Source organism: Gobio gobio (genome assembly GCF_949357685.1).
Source record: "Gobio gobio genome assembly, chromosome: 9".
Lineage (NCBI taxonomy): Eukaryota > Metazoa > Chordata > Actinopteri > Cypriniformes > Gobionidae > Gobio > Gobio gobio.
The window spans coordinates 20,772,558-20,791,110 of record NC_137115.1 but is presented as its reverse complement, the minus strand read 5'-3'; the positions used below and the strand labels follow the sequence as shown (position 1 = coordinate 20,791,110).

Genomic DNA, 18,553 nt, shown 5'->3' with positions numbered 1-18,553 from the left:
GCGATATATCGCATGACATTGTTTGGCGCATCTCGTCAGTAAAGCCGGTTCCTTGATTAGTAGTAAATCGCCATCACCTGCTTTCAGATAGAGCGGCATTTACTACACAGAGCCGTAGTTCACTGACAAGCTGAGCCATATCGCATTAATTATCACGGACGTATCACCTGCGATAATTAATGCGATATGGCTCAGCTTGTCAGTGAACTACGGCTCTGTGTAGTAAATGCCGCTCCATCTGAAAGCAGGTGATGGCGATTTACTACTAATCAAGGAACCGGCTTTACTGACGAGATGCGCCTAACAATGTCATGCGATATATCGCCCAGCCCTAAATGGAAATAATGAGCTGTCTTTAAAACAGTCGTGAGAGGTCTACAGACACTCAATTTTTATACTTTCTTTTTCAGAGTACTAACATTTTAATTATGTATTGATATAAAAAGAAAGTTTAAACAAATTTTGGAAAAAAAGTTTTTTAACCAATTCTTACCTACCCTACCTTTAAGGTGCGTCAAGTGTATAGCGCATTTCATACATGCCGGATATTTTAGCATTATCAAACAAAGCCTAAAGTTATTGACCCTGCAGAAGATAATTTCGTTCTTCACACCTTTTACTACTGGAGAAAACATGAAGATATTAGAAAAGCGATGCTCTATTTCCTGCTTGTGTCATCCCACTTTAAATGAGTACACCCCCCAAGATTATTGTTATAAACACAAGCTGCGTCTGAAAGGTAAAGGGGGAGGGGTTGCTGTAATTTATAATAATATCTTCAGTATTACCCAGAAGTCTAGTTTCAAATATAATTCCTTTGAAGTTTTGGTGCTTTATGTAACGTTATGTAGTGTAATTGATAAATCCCGTTTGACATTTTTGTTGGCTACTGTATACAGCCCACCAAGGCACAATACAGACTTTACCAAAGAATATGCTGATTTTCTATAGAGTTAGTACTGGCTGCAGATAAAGTACTAATTGTTGGTGATTTGAATATCCATGTAGACAATGAAAAAGACGCATTGGGATTGGCATTTAGAGACATTTTAAACTCTATTGGAGTTAGGCAACACGTGTCAGGACCCACTCATCGCCATAATAATACTTTAGACCTAATATTGTCACATGGAATAAATGTTGATACCGTTGAAATTCTGAGGCAGAGCGATGACATCTCAGATCATTACCTAGTATCAAGTATACTTAAATTAGCTAAGGCTGCAAAGCCGTCCCCTTGCTTCAAATATGGCAGGACTATCACTGACGCCACTAAAGATTGCTTTGTAAATAATCTTCCTCATCAGTTTCATCTCCTCAGCATCCCAGATAGCTTAGAAGAACGCGATGTTGCAACAGAAACTATTGACTCTCTCTTTTCCAGCACTTTAAACACAGTTGCTCCTCTGCACTTAAATGCACTATTTAAAGAAAATAGTCCAACTCCGTGGTACAACGAGCAAACTCTGGCCCTTAAAACAGCAGCCAGAAAAATGGAGCGCAGCTGGAAGAAAACAAAACTGGAGGTTTTTCACATTTCTTGGAAAGAGACCATGATCGCATATAGAAAGGACATAAAAACTGCGAGATCTGCTTATTTGTCGACTCTCTTAGAAGAAAACAAACACAACCCTAGGTATTTATTCGAGACAGTGGCTAAATTATCCAAAAATAAAGCTTCAGCTTCTGATGTTTGTAAACAGCACAGCAGTAATTACTTTATGAACTTATTTACATGTAAGATTGATAATATTAGGAAAAAAAATATAACCATGCAGCCGTCTACTACAGTATCACATCAGACAGAGCATTGTAGTGTCACTGAGGAAAAATTACACTAATTCACTGCTATAGGAGAAGAAGAATTGGCTAAACTCGTTAAATCATCAAAATCAACAACGTTAAATGTTTGCTCGACCCTATACCGACTAAGATACTGAAAGAGATGCTTCCAGAGGTCTTAGATCCTCTTCTTAATATCATTAATTAATCCTTGACATTAGGATATGTACCGAAAACTTGTACCGAAGTTGGCTATTATTAAACCACTTATTAAAAAAACGCAACTTGATCCTACAGAATTAGTCAATTACAGGCCAATCTCAAATCTACCCTTTCTGTCAAAAAATACTAGAAAAGGCAGTGTCCTCACAATTATGCTACTTTTTAGAAAGAAATGGTATCTGTGAGGATTTCCAGTCAGGATTTAGACCGTATCATAGTACTGAGACTGCTCTCATCAGAGTTACAAATGATTTACTCTTATCATCCGATCGTGGTTTTATCTCTCTATAAGTGTTACTCGTTCTTAGCGCTGCATTTGATACTATCGACCACAACATTCTTTTGAATAGACTCGAAAATTATGTTGGCATTAGTGGAATTGCATTGGCATGGTTTAAATCATACTTATCTGACCGTTATCAGTTTGTAGCAGTAAATTAAGAGATGTCACACCGATCACAAGTTCAGTATGGAGTACCGCAAGGCTCAGTGCTAGGACTGTTGCTTTTCACCCTGTACATGCTACCACTAGGAGATATCATTAGGAAGCATGGCGTTCTCATTGTTATGCTGACGATACTCAGCTCTATATTTCTTCATGCCCTGACGAAACTTACCAATTCACAAGACTAACAGAATGCATAGAGGATATAAAAAATTGGATGACTAGTAATTTCCTGCAACTTAATTTAGAAAAACGGAATTTTTAATTATTGGATAAAAAAACTCCACAAGTAGTAACCTAGAACAGGGGTTTTCAAACCTGTCCTGGAGGACCCCCAGCACTGCACATTTTGTATGTCACCCTCATCTAACACACCTGATTCAACTCATGAACTCACATTGCATGAAAAGTGGGATTTTCGACCCTGTAAACGCCTGTATACTCCCGGAAATCTCCCTAATTTTCGGCAGTTTTCGACAATTTAGAGGCAGCGAACGTCGCGTTCGTCTGTGCCACAAATTGTCGTAAACGAACCATGACGTAGGTGGAGAGCCCCCCGCTGAGAGTGCCCGCGGAGGTGCGACGCCTCTAATTTGCATATGAATAGCAGCGAAACCAGAGAGTCAACGGCCAGACTTGAATTTACTCACTCACTATTGGCTGAAGCCACTACATTTAAAAAAGAAAAATCCCTCGTGATTGTTTGGCAGATCACTGCAAACCAATCATTATTGGTCCCCCTGGCTCATTATAAATGTAAACCCCAATAATAATAATAAATATATAATTTATGTTGTAATAATTTGTTTTATATTAATGTTATTGTGCTATGAAGTATTCATACCATCAAGGAATATATGGGAAAATTATACGGACCGTGCCGTTTATTCAAACAAGGGGCTTCATTTATAAGCATACAGCTGTTCATTCAAAGAAAGGGCTTAATTTATAAAACACAGCGGTTTACTCAAAGAAAGAGCTTTATTGTTAAACACACAACTATGTACAGTGCAGCAGTAATGTCTCGTGATGTAATGTAAAGTTCTTCGAGCTCCAGGCTGCGAGAGGGCGGTGGCCGCACAATCCATCCAGACACCCCGTCAACAATGCGTCTTCCTCGTCAAACATGAGTTCAATGGTCGCGGACTTCCAAATTTCCACCTCATCCAGCACACTCTCGCTTCCAGCAACTGTAATACAATCCATAAAGACAATAAGCAACCTGAAAAATACTCACATTGACAAAAAACGGATCTAATATAATAAATCTTACCCTTTTTCTTCTTGATCGACTCCGAGCTAAACTTCGCAGTTTCCGCCTGCGATCTAAGTTCAGGTTGTTTGTATCTGAAGCTCCGGCGTGTCGATTCATAATACGTCTTACAGGCAGCTGGAAAACAATTACATGAGACTGGTATTAATAAAAACAGTCACGGTAAAATTAATCAAGGAATGAGAAAAACAGAAGTTATACTTAAGTTACACACAATGTCGTCTTGATCAGCGGTTAAATCTGGACTCGCGGAAATCGCTCCAAGCAGATAAGAGCTCACGGCTTCGTTATGAGGCGAGGATAGTCTGTGTAAACAAAATGTGCAGTTTTAAGCTCGGATCTATTAACGCATCCATTTCCTTATACAGCTGAATAAAAGCATATTCTTTATATCGTAACGTTACATTACCCATGCTGTGGTTCATAGCGCCTGCAGTTTGCCTCAGAGTTGTGAAGACGAAGACAGCCTCCTGAAAATTAGTCCAAAAAGTTTGTCGCGTCCATGCAGAGATTGAGTTGAAGACGGTGTCCTGTCATTGTTGATCGCGAAAAAGGAAAGCAGCAAAAAACATAGGAAATGTAAAAAAACAAAAAAGCTTAAAGCTCGTCTTCTACGCGTCATGGCCATGACCTCGACCTCGCATGTCATAGGCCTTTATCACACTTCCTATTTCCGGTAAGTGAAGCAGTGCACCTCTACTTCCGGTCCCATCGCGACTCAATCAAAACGCGGGTGTAACTGCAGTGATCCCGTGCTCTAATACTAAATAGTGACATCCTTACCTCAGATTTGACCATTTCCTGACACTAAAAGAATAGAGGAGAGCATGGGTGAGACTGATATGGCGGGATGAAGTTGTATGTTTGTGTGTTGTAGGCCTATGCATTTCCAAACTGCGGATGTTTACGTCTCATATCGTCAGCCTGCTGAAATGTTCCCATCCCAATGTACATTCTGAATAATAAATACATTTCTAACCTGCCGCAGTCCAGTGATTGTCTTCTCATTAACAGTGTTTCTCTTACTAATCATATTTCATACCTGTTGTTACATGTTTTAATTAATTTGACTGATAAAAACCCTTACGAAAGTTAACCATGGTTTTATTATAGTAAGAATGTAGTAACCATTTTTTTTTTCCGTGGATTGACTACCATTTGTATTAGTTTTACTAAAAAATACCATGATAAACTACAATAACCATGTTTTATTTTATTTGTAATAAAAACCATGGTTCATTTTCTTGTAATAAATAGATGAATGAATGCGCGGTAACTGCCTTAAAGAAAGTAAACAATGTTAAGCATTTAATTAATCTTAAACAGTAATACGTTAACAGCGTGTCTGAATTTTGGCATAAATGTGTGAATTACATATACTGTAGGCTACAGTGAAATGATTGTCACTGAAAAGTGACAGAACAATGACTAAAATATTAATACAAATCAATATGTTCATTCAGATCTTATTCGTCAGGTCTCACACACACTTAATCGCGGACACTATTTAGACGAGCACTGACACCGTGTGGTGAAATAATCACGTATGTTTACGACCCTCGGCTTATGTCGGATTAAAAAACGACAAGTTCAACAGAGTTTGGAAAATCCTGTACACAGTAATGATCAGTTTATCTCTTCTCCTGTCTCGGAAAATGTCCGGATTTGTAAATCATCCACCAGATGCTTATTTTAATGGTCGTTTGTTCAGCTAGGTGTTCACAGCACATTGAAAACATGCATAACTGGAAGAATCAGCACACTGCTTCGACGCGCACTTCCGGTATTCAATTCCTCTGTGATAAAGGCCTATTGGACTAGGACTCTACAATGGAACGCGCCCGGGGCCAAATCTCTTTATACGAAACGCGTGACTTAAGACCGTTTCAACACGCCCTGTTTTCCGCGTCAACGCAGCAATTTTTTACGTGTTTCTTTTGTATGTGTAGACACGCACATTCTGGTCGTGTAACAGGCATACACACACAGTCGACGCACAGTTTTAACATGTTAAGAAGACACATTTGAACGTGTTTCTTAACGCGCACATTCTGTACATGTCGAAGTGTAATTTTTTTTTTTTAAAGCAGACTTACCTTTAGATGTAGCCTAGGCTATGTATATTAATATAAGATATTAATTAATTGCTTAACTGACTACTGTGCTAGAGTAAAGTAGCCTAATGTTGCAATGTATATTAAGTAAATGCTTAATATTATACAATTATTATAATTTATCTATATGGGTTATTGTTGGTTTTTTAAAGTTAGGCTATATATAATTTCTAAAAGTATAGGCTAATTTACACAGCACATATTTATAACTGAAAACACACACACACACTCACATAATAATGTTTTTGTAATTTGGTGTTTAGTTTGTTGTATAGTTTGTTTATACTGTTCTGTCTCTGTTTTGTTTCCAGGAACATCTGATGAGTGCTATAATAAAATGACTTCATTATATTTAAAATATGTTTTGATATTCATTTTATTTATATTATTAATATTTTATTTACCCATAAACGTGTCTTTAGGAAGCCATAAGTTATAGAGACAAGAATGACTTTTGCCATTTAAATGCCACATTAATTTACTGAGGACCCATACAGCCAATGATCATGTGTGAAAACACTTATACATAAATTGATCACTTAGAAATCAAAACTAAGGTTTGAGAAAGAAAGAATATGCATACAACAAAATATATTTTTTCATAGCAGCTTCAGTAACAAGTTCAAAACAAATTCTGCTGTAAACCGGCTCTAACAAGCCAATATAATGTCAATATTCAGCTCAAGTGACTTCAGTGTTGATTCAGTTCAGTTGATTTCAGTTCAACTGTAAATTCTTTAGTTGTGCATATTTGTGTGTGGTTAGATATATGCAAAAACAACATTTTTGGAAGAAAGTTAAAATAGTTTTGCACAAAGTGTTGCTTTTGCAAGAGATGTCTGATGTTTTGTGTGTTTTGTGTGTAGAGTTACAAGAAATGGAGCCATATTTTCAGATATTGTGTATAAGCAATTGGATAAAACTGTAAATGAATCCAGTTTATTTTAGTTCAGGACTCATAGTCCAGGTGTTAGTAATCTGTGCTTAATCAGAAAAAAATGACAATTACAGAAAAACACAATCTGACTTAACTATAAACACACAAACTTGTACTTTTCACATTTATGATTAATAGCCATTTAAAAAATCATTCACAGTGCAGGGTGGAAAAATTTATTTTGGTATGTAAACTGTATGCTTTACTTGATTTATTTGTGTGCTTTGGTTCATTGTCTTGCTGTCTTCACTGCTGTCCTGTATTATTTTATTTTTTTTACATAACATTGGTTATTGCTAATGACATATAGAGTAATTAATCTACACTGTGAGCCCGGACAAGTTGAATCTACTTAAAAAATTGGAGCAAACTGGTTGCCCTAAAAATTTAGTAATGTGAACTAAAACGAGTACATTTAACTTAAATTTAAGTTAACATTTTAACTTAAACTTTAAACTTGTTTTAGTCAAAAAAATTCAGAACCTAGATAAAACTCCCCCTGCTGCTACTCTGATTTGCATTTGTGTAGCTCACAGCATCTTCATTTACATGATAAAGCCTCCCCTAGAATTAAGGGGAGGGGGGGTCATGGGGGGACAACTGCCAAGCAAGACCCACGACAATTTCAGACAATTTACGGCAGTTTTCGGTGTTGCCTGCAAATTGCCGTGCACAGTCGTAAACCTGAAGTTTCACGGCAATCTACAGTGTCACATACTGACGAAAATCCCACTTTTCATGCAGTGTCATTATTAGAGACTGCAAGACCTGAAGAGGGTGTGTCAAATATGGGAGACATACAAAATGTGCAGTGCTGGGGGTCCTCCAGGACAGGCTTGAAAACCCCTGACCTAGAATACTGTTTAACACTTGATGGCTGCTCTGTCAAGTCCTCGTAGTCAGTTAGGAACCTGGGTGTGCTCTTTGATACCAATCTTTCATTTGAAAGCCACGTGTCTAGCATCTGTAAAACTGCATTTTACCATCTTAAAAATATATCTAAATTATGGCATATGCTCTCAATGCAAAATGCTGAACAGTTAGTTCATGTGTTCATGACCTCAAGGCTAGATTATTGTAATGCTCTACTATGTGGTTGCCCTGCTCGCTTAATAAACAAAATCCAGCTGGTCCAAAAGGCAGCAGCTCGAGTTTTTACTAGAACCAGGAAGTATGACCATATTAGCCCGGTTCTGTCAACACTGCACTGGCTCCCTATTAAACATCACATACATTTTAAAATCTTGCTTATTACTTACAAAGCACTAAATGGTTTAGTTCCCCAGTACTTGAGCGAGCTCTTAACACATTATACTCCATCACGTTGTCACGGGGTGAGGAATCACACGACAAGGCAGGTTGAGTGAACAGGCCCCGGAGGGTGGGTTTTATTTACAGTGCTCGTGCAAAAGGTGAAAACAGTCAGTGAGCCGGTGCGTGATGGTTGGTGATCCTTGTGCTCGATGGTGCTCAATCCTCGTGAAAAGTGGGTGTCCAAACGTGCTCCAGTGAAGTGGGCTGTCGGTCACTCGCTGCTTTCTGGGGGAGAACAACAAAGAGAGGTTAGTCCAGCAGTGCATTCAGCTCGAGACCAGAGTCTGTCCGTCTGCTCAACCGTAGCTGCTTTTATGTCTCTGAGCTGATGCGGTGCAGCTGTGACCGATCAGCCCATGGTGATGATGTGCAGGTGTGTAGTTGCCAGGGCGACGCTGATTCCTCTGGGTGGACTCGTCACATTCCCCCCCCCTAAGCGTTGTTCTGGTCCTGCGAACATATGGAGACAGTAGGGGTGAAACAAAGGGAGGGTGGGGAATGACCCCTGACAGACCTGCATAAGCTGTCCATATCCTTGAGAGGCCGTCGGCGTTCGCGTTGGCGGCCCCGGCCCGATGACGTACCTCAAAGTGGAAGTCCTGGAGCGCTAGGAACCAGCGAGTCACCCTGGCGTTGGTGTCCTTGGCGCGGGCCATCCATTGAAGGGGCGCATGGTCGGTGACCAGGGTGAACTTGCGGCCTAACAGATAGTACCTTAGCTCCAGGACTGCCCACTTGATGGCCAGGGCCTCTCTCTCGACGGCGGCGTACCTCGTCTCAGCCGGGGACAGCTTCCTGCTGATGTAGATGACCGGATGCTCCTCGCCTTCCTGGATTTGTGACAGGACGGCTCCCAGTCCTGTGTCGGAAGCATCCGTCTGCAGCAGGAAGGGGCAACCGAAGTCTGGAGCGCGGAGTACCGGCGACGATGTCAGGGCTGTCTTGACCCGGGCGAAAGCCTCCTCGAGGGCTGGGGTCCAGCAGACTTTCTCCGGCTGCCCCTTCCTGGTCAGGTCTGTCAGGGGGGCGGCTAGAGAGGAGAAGTTGGGGATAAAACATCGGTAATACCCTGCCAACCCCAAAAAGGCCCGTACCTGGGTCTTCGTCTGCGGTCTTGGGGCGGAGCGGATGGGCTCGACTTTCTTCTCCTGGGGCTGGATGAGGCCCCTTCCGACTCGGAAACCCAGGTACTTGGCCTCGGAGAGGGCGAGGTGACACTTGCGGGGGTTGGCAGTGAGTCCAGCCCGCCGGAGCTCCGAAAGCACCCTCCGCAGACGTTCCAGGTGGTCTCCCCATGCCTCGGAATGGATGACGACATCATCGATGTAGGCCGCCGCGTAGGCCTGGTGGGGCCTTAGGATGATGTCCATCATCCGTTGGAAGGTTGCTGGGGCCCCGTGTAGGCCGAAGGGAAGGGTCCGGTACTGCCAGTGGCCACTGGGGGTCGAGAAAGCAGTCTTGGGTTTAGCGGTTTCAGAGAGTGGTACCTGCCAATAGCCTTTGGTGAGGTCCAAGGTGCTGATGAACCGGGCCCTTCCCAGTCGATCCAGCAGCTCGTCGACCCGAGGCATGGGGTACCCGTCGAATTCGGAGACTTCGTTCAGGCGTCGGAAGTCGTTGCAAAAGCGGAGGGTGCCATCCGGCTTTGGGACCATCACAATGGGGCTGGACCACGGGCTCCGGGATGGTTCGATTACCCCCAACTTCAGCATTTGTTGGATCTCTTCCTCAATAGCCTGCCGACGAGCCTCCGGGACACGGTAGGGCCGTTGCCTGACGATGACTCCTGGTGGTGTTCTGACGTCATGTTGGACCACGTTGGTCTGCCCGGGCTGGGTCGAGAACACATCCTGGAACTGACTGACCAGGTGCTGCAGCTCCGCCTTCTGGGCAGCCGAAAGATGGGGGTTGACGTCTACAACCACGGGATCGGTGATGCTTAGGGCCGCCACCTGGTCCCGGGTCCCCACCCACTTCTTCAGGAGGTTGATGTGATAGAGTTGCTCTGTCTGGCGTCGTCCCGGCTGTCTCAGGCGGTACGTGACTGGCCCAATCTTCTCAATCACGGTATACGGACCCTTCCAGGTGGCCAGGAACTTGCAGGCAGAGCTGGGGACCAGGACCATGACGCGGTCTCCCGGCTGGAACTCCCGTGGTTGGGCTGCCCGGTCATAACGGCGTTGCTGCGCTTTTTGAGCCTTGCTGAGGTGTTCCCGGACTAATGGCATCACCCGGTCGATCCGTTCCCTCATCTGGCGGACGTGCTCGATGAGGGTGCGATGAGGGGCAGGCTGCTGCTCCCAAGCTTCTCGGGCGATGTCCAGGAGCCCTCGTGGTTGGCGGCCGAAGAGAAGCTCGAAGGGGGTGAAGCCAGTTGAGGCCTGGGGTACTTCGCGGATCCCGAAGAGCACATAAGGAATCATGAGGTCCCAATCCCGCTTATCCTCCGCCGCCACACATCTCAGCATCTGCTTGAGGGTCTGGTTGAACCTTTCCACCAGCCTGTCCGTTTGTGGGTGGTAGACTGTGGTCCTCAACTGCTTCACCCGCAGCAGCCTGCAGAGATCTGCCATTAGCCGGGACATGAACGGAGTACCCTGGTCAGTCAGTATCTCCGTTGGTATGCCCACCCGGCTGGCCAGCAGGAACAGCTCCTGGGCGATGTTCTTCGCGGTGGCCTTGCGGAGGGGAATCGCTTCGGGGTACCGGGTGGCATAATCGACGATGACCAGGATGTGCTCGTGGCCACGGGCAGACTTTGGCAACGGCCCCACTATGTCCATCCCAATCCGCTCGAAGGGCACCTCGATGATGGGCAGCGGAATGAGTGGACTGGGGGGAGGAGTCCTGGGCGACGTGACTTGGCAGGTCGGGCAGGCCTGGCAGAACCTCTTCACCTCGGCCTCCAGCCCAGGCCAGTGGAACCGGTCGCGGATGCGTTGGGTGGTGTTAGCTGCCCCGAGGTGACCTGCCATAGGATGGGAATGGGCCAGCTCCAGGATGGTTTCGGTCTTGGTCCGAGGAACAACTAACAATTTTTTCTCCTCCCCCCTCCGCTGTGCGACACAGTATAGCAGGCCATTCTCAACGACAAAATGCGGGAGAGGATGGGGCCGTGGGAGGACGTCTTTCCCGTCGATGACCCGCACTTGGGACCAGCAGTGCTTCAGGCGATCGTCCTCCCGTTGTTCCTTGGCGAACGAGCCCCCTCCCGCAGCCTGCTCATACACATCAAGAAATTGATTAGTGGATTGGGAGGGGGACTCACCATCTCTCCCGCTGTCGGAGGCTAGAAGGGCTGGTCGGCGGCAGGGTCCACGCGGCCGTCTCCGTCTTCGACGGTTCCCCTCCCGGCTGGCAGGCTGGTGAGCAGGGCGTTGAAGCCCGGCCAGTCTCTACCCAGCAGTACGGCCACCGGAAGATCCTCGACCACGCCGACTTCCACCGGCCAGGTGCCTTGGGGCGATGAGATGGTGACTCGACGGGTTGGCACTTGGCGACTGTCTCCGTGCACACAGGTGATGGGGAGGAAGCTCTTCTCGCCTCCTCGGGACCCGCACAACCCTGGCTGGATGAGGGTGACCGTACTGCCGGAGTCCAGCAGGGCTCTGAAGTGTCTCCCGTCGATCACCACGTCTGCTTCCGGGGCTTCCGATGGCATCCGCTGGTGGACGATGCAGCCTGCCAGCCACGCACGCGGAGGCGGCATGGATTCGGCGCTGGGCATGGGCTCGTCTCGCGGCGGGGGAACCGTCGGCCTGCCTACTGGTCGCGGGGCGCCTTCGAGCGGCCGTCGCTCCTGGACCACCCTCCGGGGGAACGGCAACGCTCGCTCCCCTGCCTCACGGTGGTGAATGGCATCCGCCAGCTCGATCGCCTCCACGAGTTCCGCGGTGTTGGATGGATTTCTCATACCGACCGCCTGCCGGATGGGACGGGGAAGAGCACGGAGGAGGCGATCGACCACCACCCGTTCCGCTACCTGAGCTGCCGTGGGACCTCCTTCCATCAGCCAATGTTGAGCGATGCGTTTGAGTTCGGCGGCTTGGGCACGGGCTGGCACCCGGGGCTTGAATTCCCATTCGTGAAACTGCTGGGCGGCACAGATGGATGAGAGTCCCAACCTCGCTAGGATTTCATGCTTGACTTCGCCATAATCCTCAGCGATCGCACGGGGAAGTGAGAAATAAGCCCGCTGGGCTTCTCCAATGAGTAGTGGTGCCAGCGCGCGTGCCCAATCGCCCTCTGGCCACTCCTCACCTTGCGCAGTCGTTTCAAATACCTGCAGGAAAGCCTCCACGTCATCATCCGCCGTCATCTTCGGCAGCAGGCGGGTGGCTTGGGCACGCGGATCAGGTAGCGGAACGCACTGGGCAGCGGCAAGACGGATGGCGGTCAGTTCATCTTCCGTCCTGCCCTGGCGGGTGGCGAGATGTTCCGCGATTTGTTGCTGGCGGATGCTCACCTCCGTGAGGCGCTGCAACACTTCCTCCATCTTCGGGGAGCGAGCGCGCTACTTCCGGGTCCTGGCGTGCAGAAAAAAAACAAACAGAGAAGATTAGGATTTGGGTGCGGTGAACTTGTCGGTGATTCCTCACGCTTCTGCCCGCATTCTCCACCACTGTCACGGGGTGAGGAATCACACGACAAGGCAGGTTGAGTGAACAGGCCCCGGAGGGTGGGTTTTATTTACAGTGCTCGTGCAAAAGGTGAAAACAGTCAGTGAGCCGGTGCGTGATGGCTGGTGATCCTTGTGCTCGATGGTGCTCAATCCTCGTGAAAAGTGGGTGTCCAAACGTGCTCCAGTGAAGTGGGCTGTCGGTCACTCGCTGCTTTCTGGGGGAGAACAACAAAGAGAGGTTAGTCCAGCAGTGCATTCAGCTCGAGACCAGAGTCTGTCCGTCTGCTCAGCCGTAGCTGCTTTTATGTCTCTGAGCTGATGCGGTGCAGCTGTGACCGATCAGCCCATGGTGATGATGTGCAGGTGTGTAGTTGCCAGGGCGACGCTGATTCCTCTGGGTGGACTCGTCACAACGTCTATTGCGGTCTCAAAATTCTGGCCAGTTTATAATACCTAGAATATCAAAATCAACTGTAGGTGGTCTATCCTTTTCCTATTTAGCACCTACACTCTGGAACAGTCTTCCTAGCATTGTTGGGGAAGTAGACACGCTCTGTCAGTTTAAATCTAGACTAAAAACACATCTCTTTACTATGGCATACACATAAAAAATTTTTTTTTCAATTAAATGATTGTTAGGCTGCATTAACTAGGTCAGCCGGAACCGGGGACACTTCCCATGACACCTGATGTACTCGTTACATCATAAAAAGAATGGCATCTACGCTAATGTTAGTCTCTCTGTTTATCCCGAGGTTTACTGCAGTCAGCCGGATCCGGGTCGTATCCAGATCGATGGTGGACCTGCGGTGACCAACACATCCCTGAAGTGTCTGCAGAGACCGTGTCAATTAGACTCCCCCAGAAATTGCCTCACCGACACGGCATCCTCAATAAACCTGTCTCTGGCGTGATGACTGATCTTTCGAATATTCCTATTTAATAATTGGTTAATCGACATGTCATCCTCAATAAACCCGTCTCCGGCGTGATGACTTCGATCTTTCGAATATTCCTATTTAATAATTGTTTAATGGACACGTCATCCTCAATAAACCCGTCTCCGGCATGATGACTCTGATCTTTCGAATATTCCTATTTAATAATCGGTTAATCGATATGTCATCCTCAATAAACCCGTCTCTGGTGTGATGCCTCCGATCTTTCAAATATTCCGATCTAATATGACCTCTGACCTGTAAAGTTGCCAGAATAATAATCATACACTGTTTGTTAATTGGCCAGAGGAGACCTGGCACCCCGACTGAGCCTGGTTTCTCCCAAGGTTTATTTTTCTCCATTATGCCACCTGATGGAGTTTTGGTTCCTTGCCACTGTCGCCTTTGGCTTGGTTTGCTCAGTTGGGGACACAAAATTTTCAACTAAATATCAAAATAAATTTAATTACTAAATTAAATTACTGATCTGCCCACATTGTCACTATATGATAATTGAAATTAGCTAGATGACATCACCATTTTCTCCAGAATCAAATTCTGCTGCACTATTTTCCTGTTTAACACTGTGAAGCTGCTTTGAAACAATCGGTATTGTAAAAAACGCTTTATAAATAAAGTTGAATTGACTTGACTATCCGATGGGAGTTCAATACTCACAGCATTAGATAGGTAATCCCCACCAGCAGTCGAACGAGCACAGAGTTTAGCCATTTTGACTGGGAGGCTCTTGCAGCATCCGATGGGAATTCAAAACTCACAGAATCGGATGGGTAAGCCTCACTGTAGTCAGTTAACCAAAGACTCACCGAGTCTTTGGTTAACTGCCTAAAATTGATAAGTTTTTCCATTAGCTAGGATCATCTCTTACAAGCTTGTATGGCCATAAAGTACTAAACAATTTTGGGGTCTGTCCATTTACCTGCAGGTTACTATGAAGAAGACATGAACATGCTTAACTCAGAGATAATGAATAATGAAAAGCTTTATTTCTCACATTAATTACACTGGTCTAGCCTGTGCATGAATAAGGTAATGTAGATTTTTGTATATTCCTTTAATAATTCACAAGTTCACACTTGCATAACATTAAATAGAGTAAAGGTTATGCGTATTTGGCATGCTGTCCAGGGGAGGGCTCTAAGCTCTGAATTTTGGCCCGAACACAGTGTAGCCTACTAATTAGGTTAATTATCGGAATGTGCTTCTCCCGATAAATAAAATAAATAAAACATAATTTTAAGTAGTCCTACATGCATGAATTAGACCAATGTTTTTTGTGAACATAGAAAGCATCATGATCATGCGTAATAAACCATAATTCATGATGATGTACTCACCTTAGTTCATGTTTTAAAGAGCACCTATTATGGCATTTAAAATGTTCCAAATATTGTTTTAGAAGTCCCCAACAACAGTTTTGCATGCATGCAATGACAAAAAAGACTTTAGTTTTCTTATAATATGCATTTATTTTTACCTGTTTTGACAGCGATTGTCAAATGATTCCTTTAGTGATTCACTTTTCAAAACCCCGCCTTTACGTGACGCTAATCTGCGGTGATTGGTCCGATGACCCAGTCAGTTGTGATTGGTATAGTCTGTGCAGATATTTTCGGAAACGGAACGCCCATCACCATAAATGGTTTTCGGAACCTCTTAACTGGATTGAGGGCGCATTCGTCCTCAAGCTTTATTTGTTTAAATTAGCTCAAATGACTGTCAGATGTAAGTAATTACCATGTCAATCTATACATCATTTAAAAGATCTAAGAGTCAAGCTTCCATTTTTTACCTCTGTTTTATTCTCAAAGTCTTATAGTGACAGTAATTTGTTAATATGTGTCAGGAGTTATGAATATGAAAACCGCGTCGGTACCGTTTGATTGTAATATGGGCCTCAGCTGATCTCATTCATAAAAAAACTCCTCTATTCTCCTCACGAAGACTCGCGACAAATCAACATCCCTCATGGCTTTTAGTTCAAAAGTGTGCAGATGAGGAGAAATATTGATAGGTTCTCATATGTCTGTGTCAAATGTCTAAACAGAGGAGTATTTTTTATTCAATACTTCCTCAAAATGCACAGATGTAGCCTAATCATGAGCGATTGAGTCTCTTATGGGTTGTTTTCAATTCATACTGGCAGCCGGATGGCGCTCTCTGTACACATGAAGTCCATATATGGTACAGACAGACGAAGAAGAACCATGTGCCATAATAAAAGTCCATAATAAAAGCTTCCTGAGATCGCGAAACATGCAAATAGAGACATTTGAAGACTAATAAACACACAATCGCAACGATGTATGGTTTGTCTTCAAGCCACTTAGTCTTCAAATGCTCATCCTTGGGCAGATGAAAAAAGTTTGCTTTTGAGTCGCACTTCAGAACACAGCGTCTCATCGCCATGATGTTTTCTAGTTTTCACTGGCGTCTTGGAGCGCAATAAGTGGGCGTATCGTATTCAAATAACTTGACAAGTTGACGTCATCTAGTCAGAGAAAAAGCTTCGGTCTTCTAACGATTCTTAAAAATGACTCAGAGTCGACTCTTACTTTTGAAAGAAAATAACTATATATACGGTGCACTGTCATATTTCAAACTTTGAGGATGTTTTTGTTCACTTAGATCAGGGGTCGGGAACCTATGGCTCGCGAGCCATATATGGCTCTTTTCCGGATTTTATATGGCTCTCCAGTTTTCAAATGTTGACTGAAAAATACACCCTCGATGATGATAACAATTATTTTAAAACTATTAGCATACTTGATTAATGTAGAATTTAACATTATGAATATGTAAAACTAAATTAAATATGTTCAAAAATATTTAGGTAAGACACTTACAGCTTAATATGATTGACAGCGGTGTTTGGCCTGTATAGCCTACCTTTCAGAGAGCCGAATTTTAATTGGACGTTGTGGTTAGGCCTGCATCATGTCTAGATCAAGTTAAGCAGCTACCTGTCTAAATTAAAAATCACCAACGAGAGCAAGATGGCAAAAAGAAAAAAAGACGACGATTACCGTTCATTCCAGCCCTAATGGACGGATCAATTTGCATTTGTGGAGAAGTCGGGGGCTGCAATGTGTCTTATTTGCAACGAACGTATTGCATCGCTCAAAAAGACTAATGTTAAGAGACATTTTGAGACGCGCCATGAAGCATTCGCTGCAAAATACCCCGCTGGAGAATGCAGGAAAAAAGCTTGCGCTGAGCTTCAGCGGAGAATGGAAACTGGACAGCAGCACCTGCTAGCATGGACTAATAAAGGCGGGAATCTGAATTGTGCGAGCTTCGCCGGCGCTCTGGAGATTGTGAGGAGTGGGAAACCATTTACAGATGGAGAGTACATTAAGGGTTGCATGCTGAGTGTGGCTAAAGAACTGTATAACGACCTCCCAAAATAGGATAAAATTATCCAAAAAATCGAAGACATGCCTTTGTCTGCAAGAACTGTTCATGATCGTGCACTTGTGATGGCTAGCCAGATAGAGGAGATGCAGATCAACGACATCAGTTCAGGTAGTTGCTTTTCTCTTTCATTGGATGAGTCTACCGATGTGAGCAACGTAGCACAGCTAAGCATAGTCGGGCGGTATGTGACAGGTGATACAGTGCGTGAAGAGAGTCTCGCTGTTTTGCCGTTGAAAGATACAACAAGAAGCGCGGATGTGTTAAAATCTCTGATGGACTTTGCTGCGGAGAAAAAGCTACCACTGAATAAACTTGTATCTGTGTGTACTGATGGAGCACCCAGTATGTTAGGTAAACATAAAGGATTCGTTGCCCTTCTGTGTGAGCATGAGAAGCGGCCCATCTTAAACTTCCATTGCATTGTGCATCAAGAGGCACTGTGTGCTCTGTCGTGTGGAGAGGAACTTCGCGAAGTGATGTCATTGGTAGTTCGCATTGTAAACTTCATTGTGGCCCGAGCTTTGAATGATCGCCAGTTTAAGGCCTTGTTGGATGAAGTGGGGAGTAATTATCCAGGGCTGCTCTGGTTATCCAGGGGAAAAGTGCTCGTCCGCTTTGCTGCCTGTTTAAATGAAGTGAGGACATTTTTGGAAATGAAAGGAAATGTTCATCCCGAGCTCACTGACATTGAGTGGCTCCTGAAGTTTCACTACCTGGTGGATATTACAAGTCATATGAACCACCTTAATGTGAAAATGCAAGGCATAGGAAACACAATCTTATCCCTGCAACAGGCAGTGTTTGCATTTGAAACAAAGCTGGAGCTGTTTATCAGGGACATTGAGAGTGGCCGTCTCCTGCACTTCGAAACATTGCGAGCATACAGAGAGGATTGCTTAGCGAGGGACCCCGCTCATCATTTCGATCTCAGGCAGCTCGCAAGCTTCACATCAGATTTACTGATGTCATTCAAATCACGTTTTGCGGACTTCCGCAGACATGCCGATTTGTTCAAAGTGATAACTCATCCACATGTGTGCACCATGGATGCAGAAAAACTGAGTGTCATCCCTGGCATTTCCATTGGAGATTTTGAGCTGGAAGCTGCTGAACTGAAGGCATCAGATATGTGGCTGTCAAAATTTTCCTTGCTCTCTTCCTTGCTCGTCAGAGGGCAGAACTGGCAAAGCAGCATAAGTGGGCAGATATGAGAAAACTCCAACGTCAAGACAATCTCATCCTGAAAACTTGGAACGAACTCCCAGCCACTTTCAGCACAATGCATCGTGTCAGTGTTGCTGTGCTTACAATGTTTGGCTCAACATACACATGTGAGCAGTCCTTCTCACATCTAAACAACATTAAAACCAACCTGCGCTCAAGGTTAACGGATGAAAGCCTGAATCCCTGCATGAAGTTGAATCTCACCAGTTACGACCCCAACTTCAAAGCACTCAGCAAAATGATGC

The 18,553-nt window shown here is 44.8% G+C and overlaps 1 protein-coding gene across 1 annotated transcript; it reads left to right on the top strand.

Moving 5' to 3' along the window:
• Positions 1-17,104: 17,104 nt before the first annotated feature.
• On the top strand, positions 17,105-18,295 carry LOC307131974 (protein FAM200C-like; the record flags this gene model as incomplete). The annotated part of the gene is made up of 1 exon (XM_079826109.1): positions 17,105-18,295. One exon carries the CDS (start codon positions 17,105-17,107, stop codon positions 18,293-18,295), a length of 1,191 nt encoding a protein of 396 aa, XP_079682235.1.
• Between the last annotated feature and the right edge of the window lie 258 nt (positions 18,296-18,553).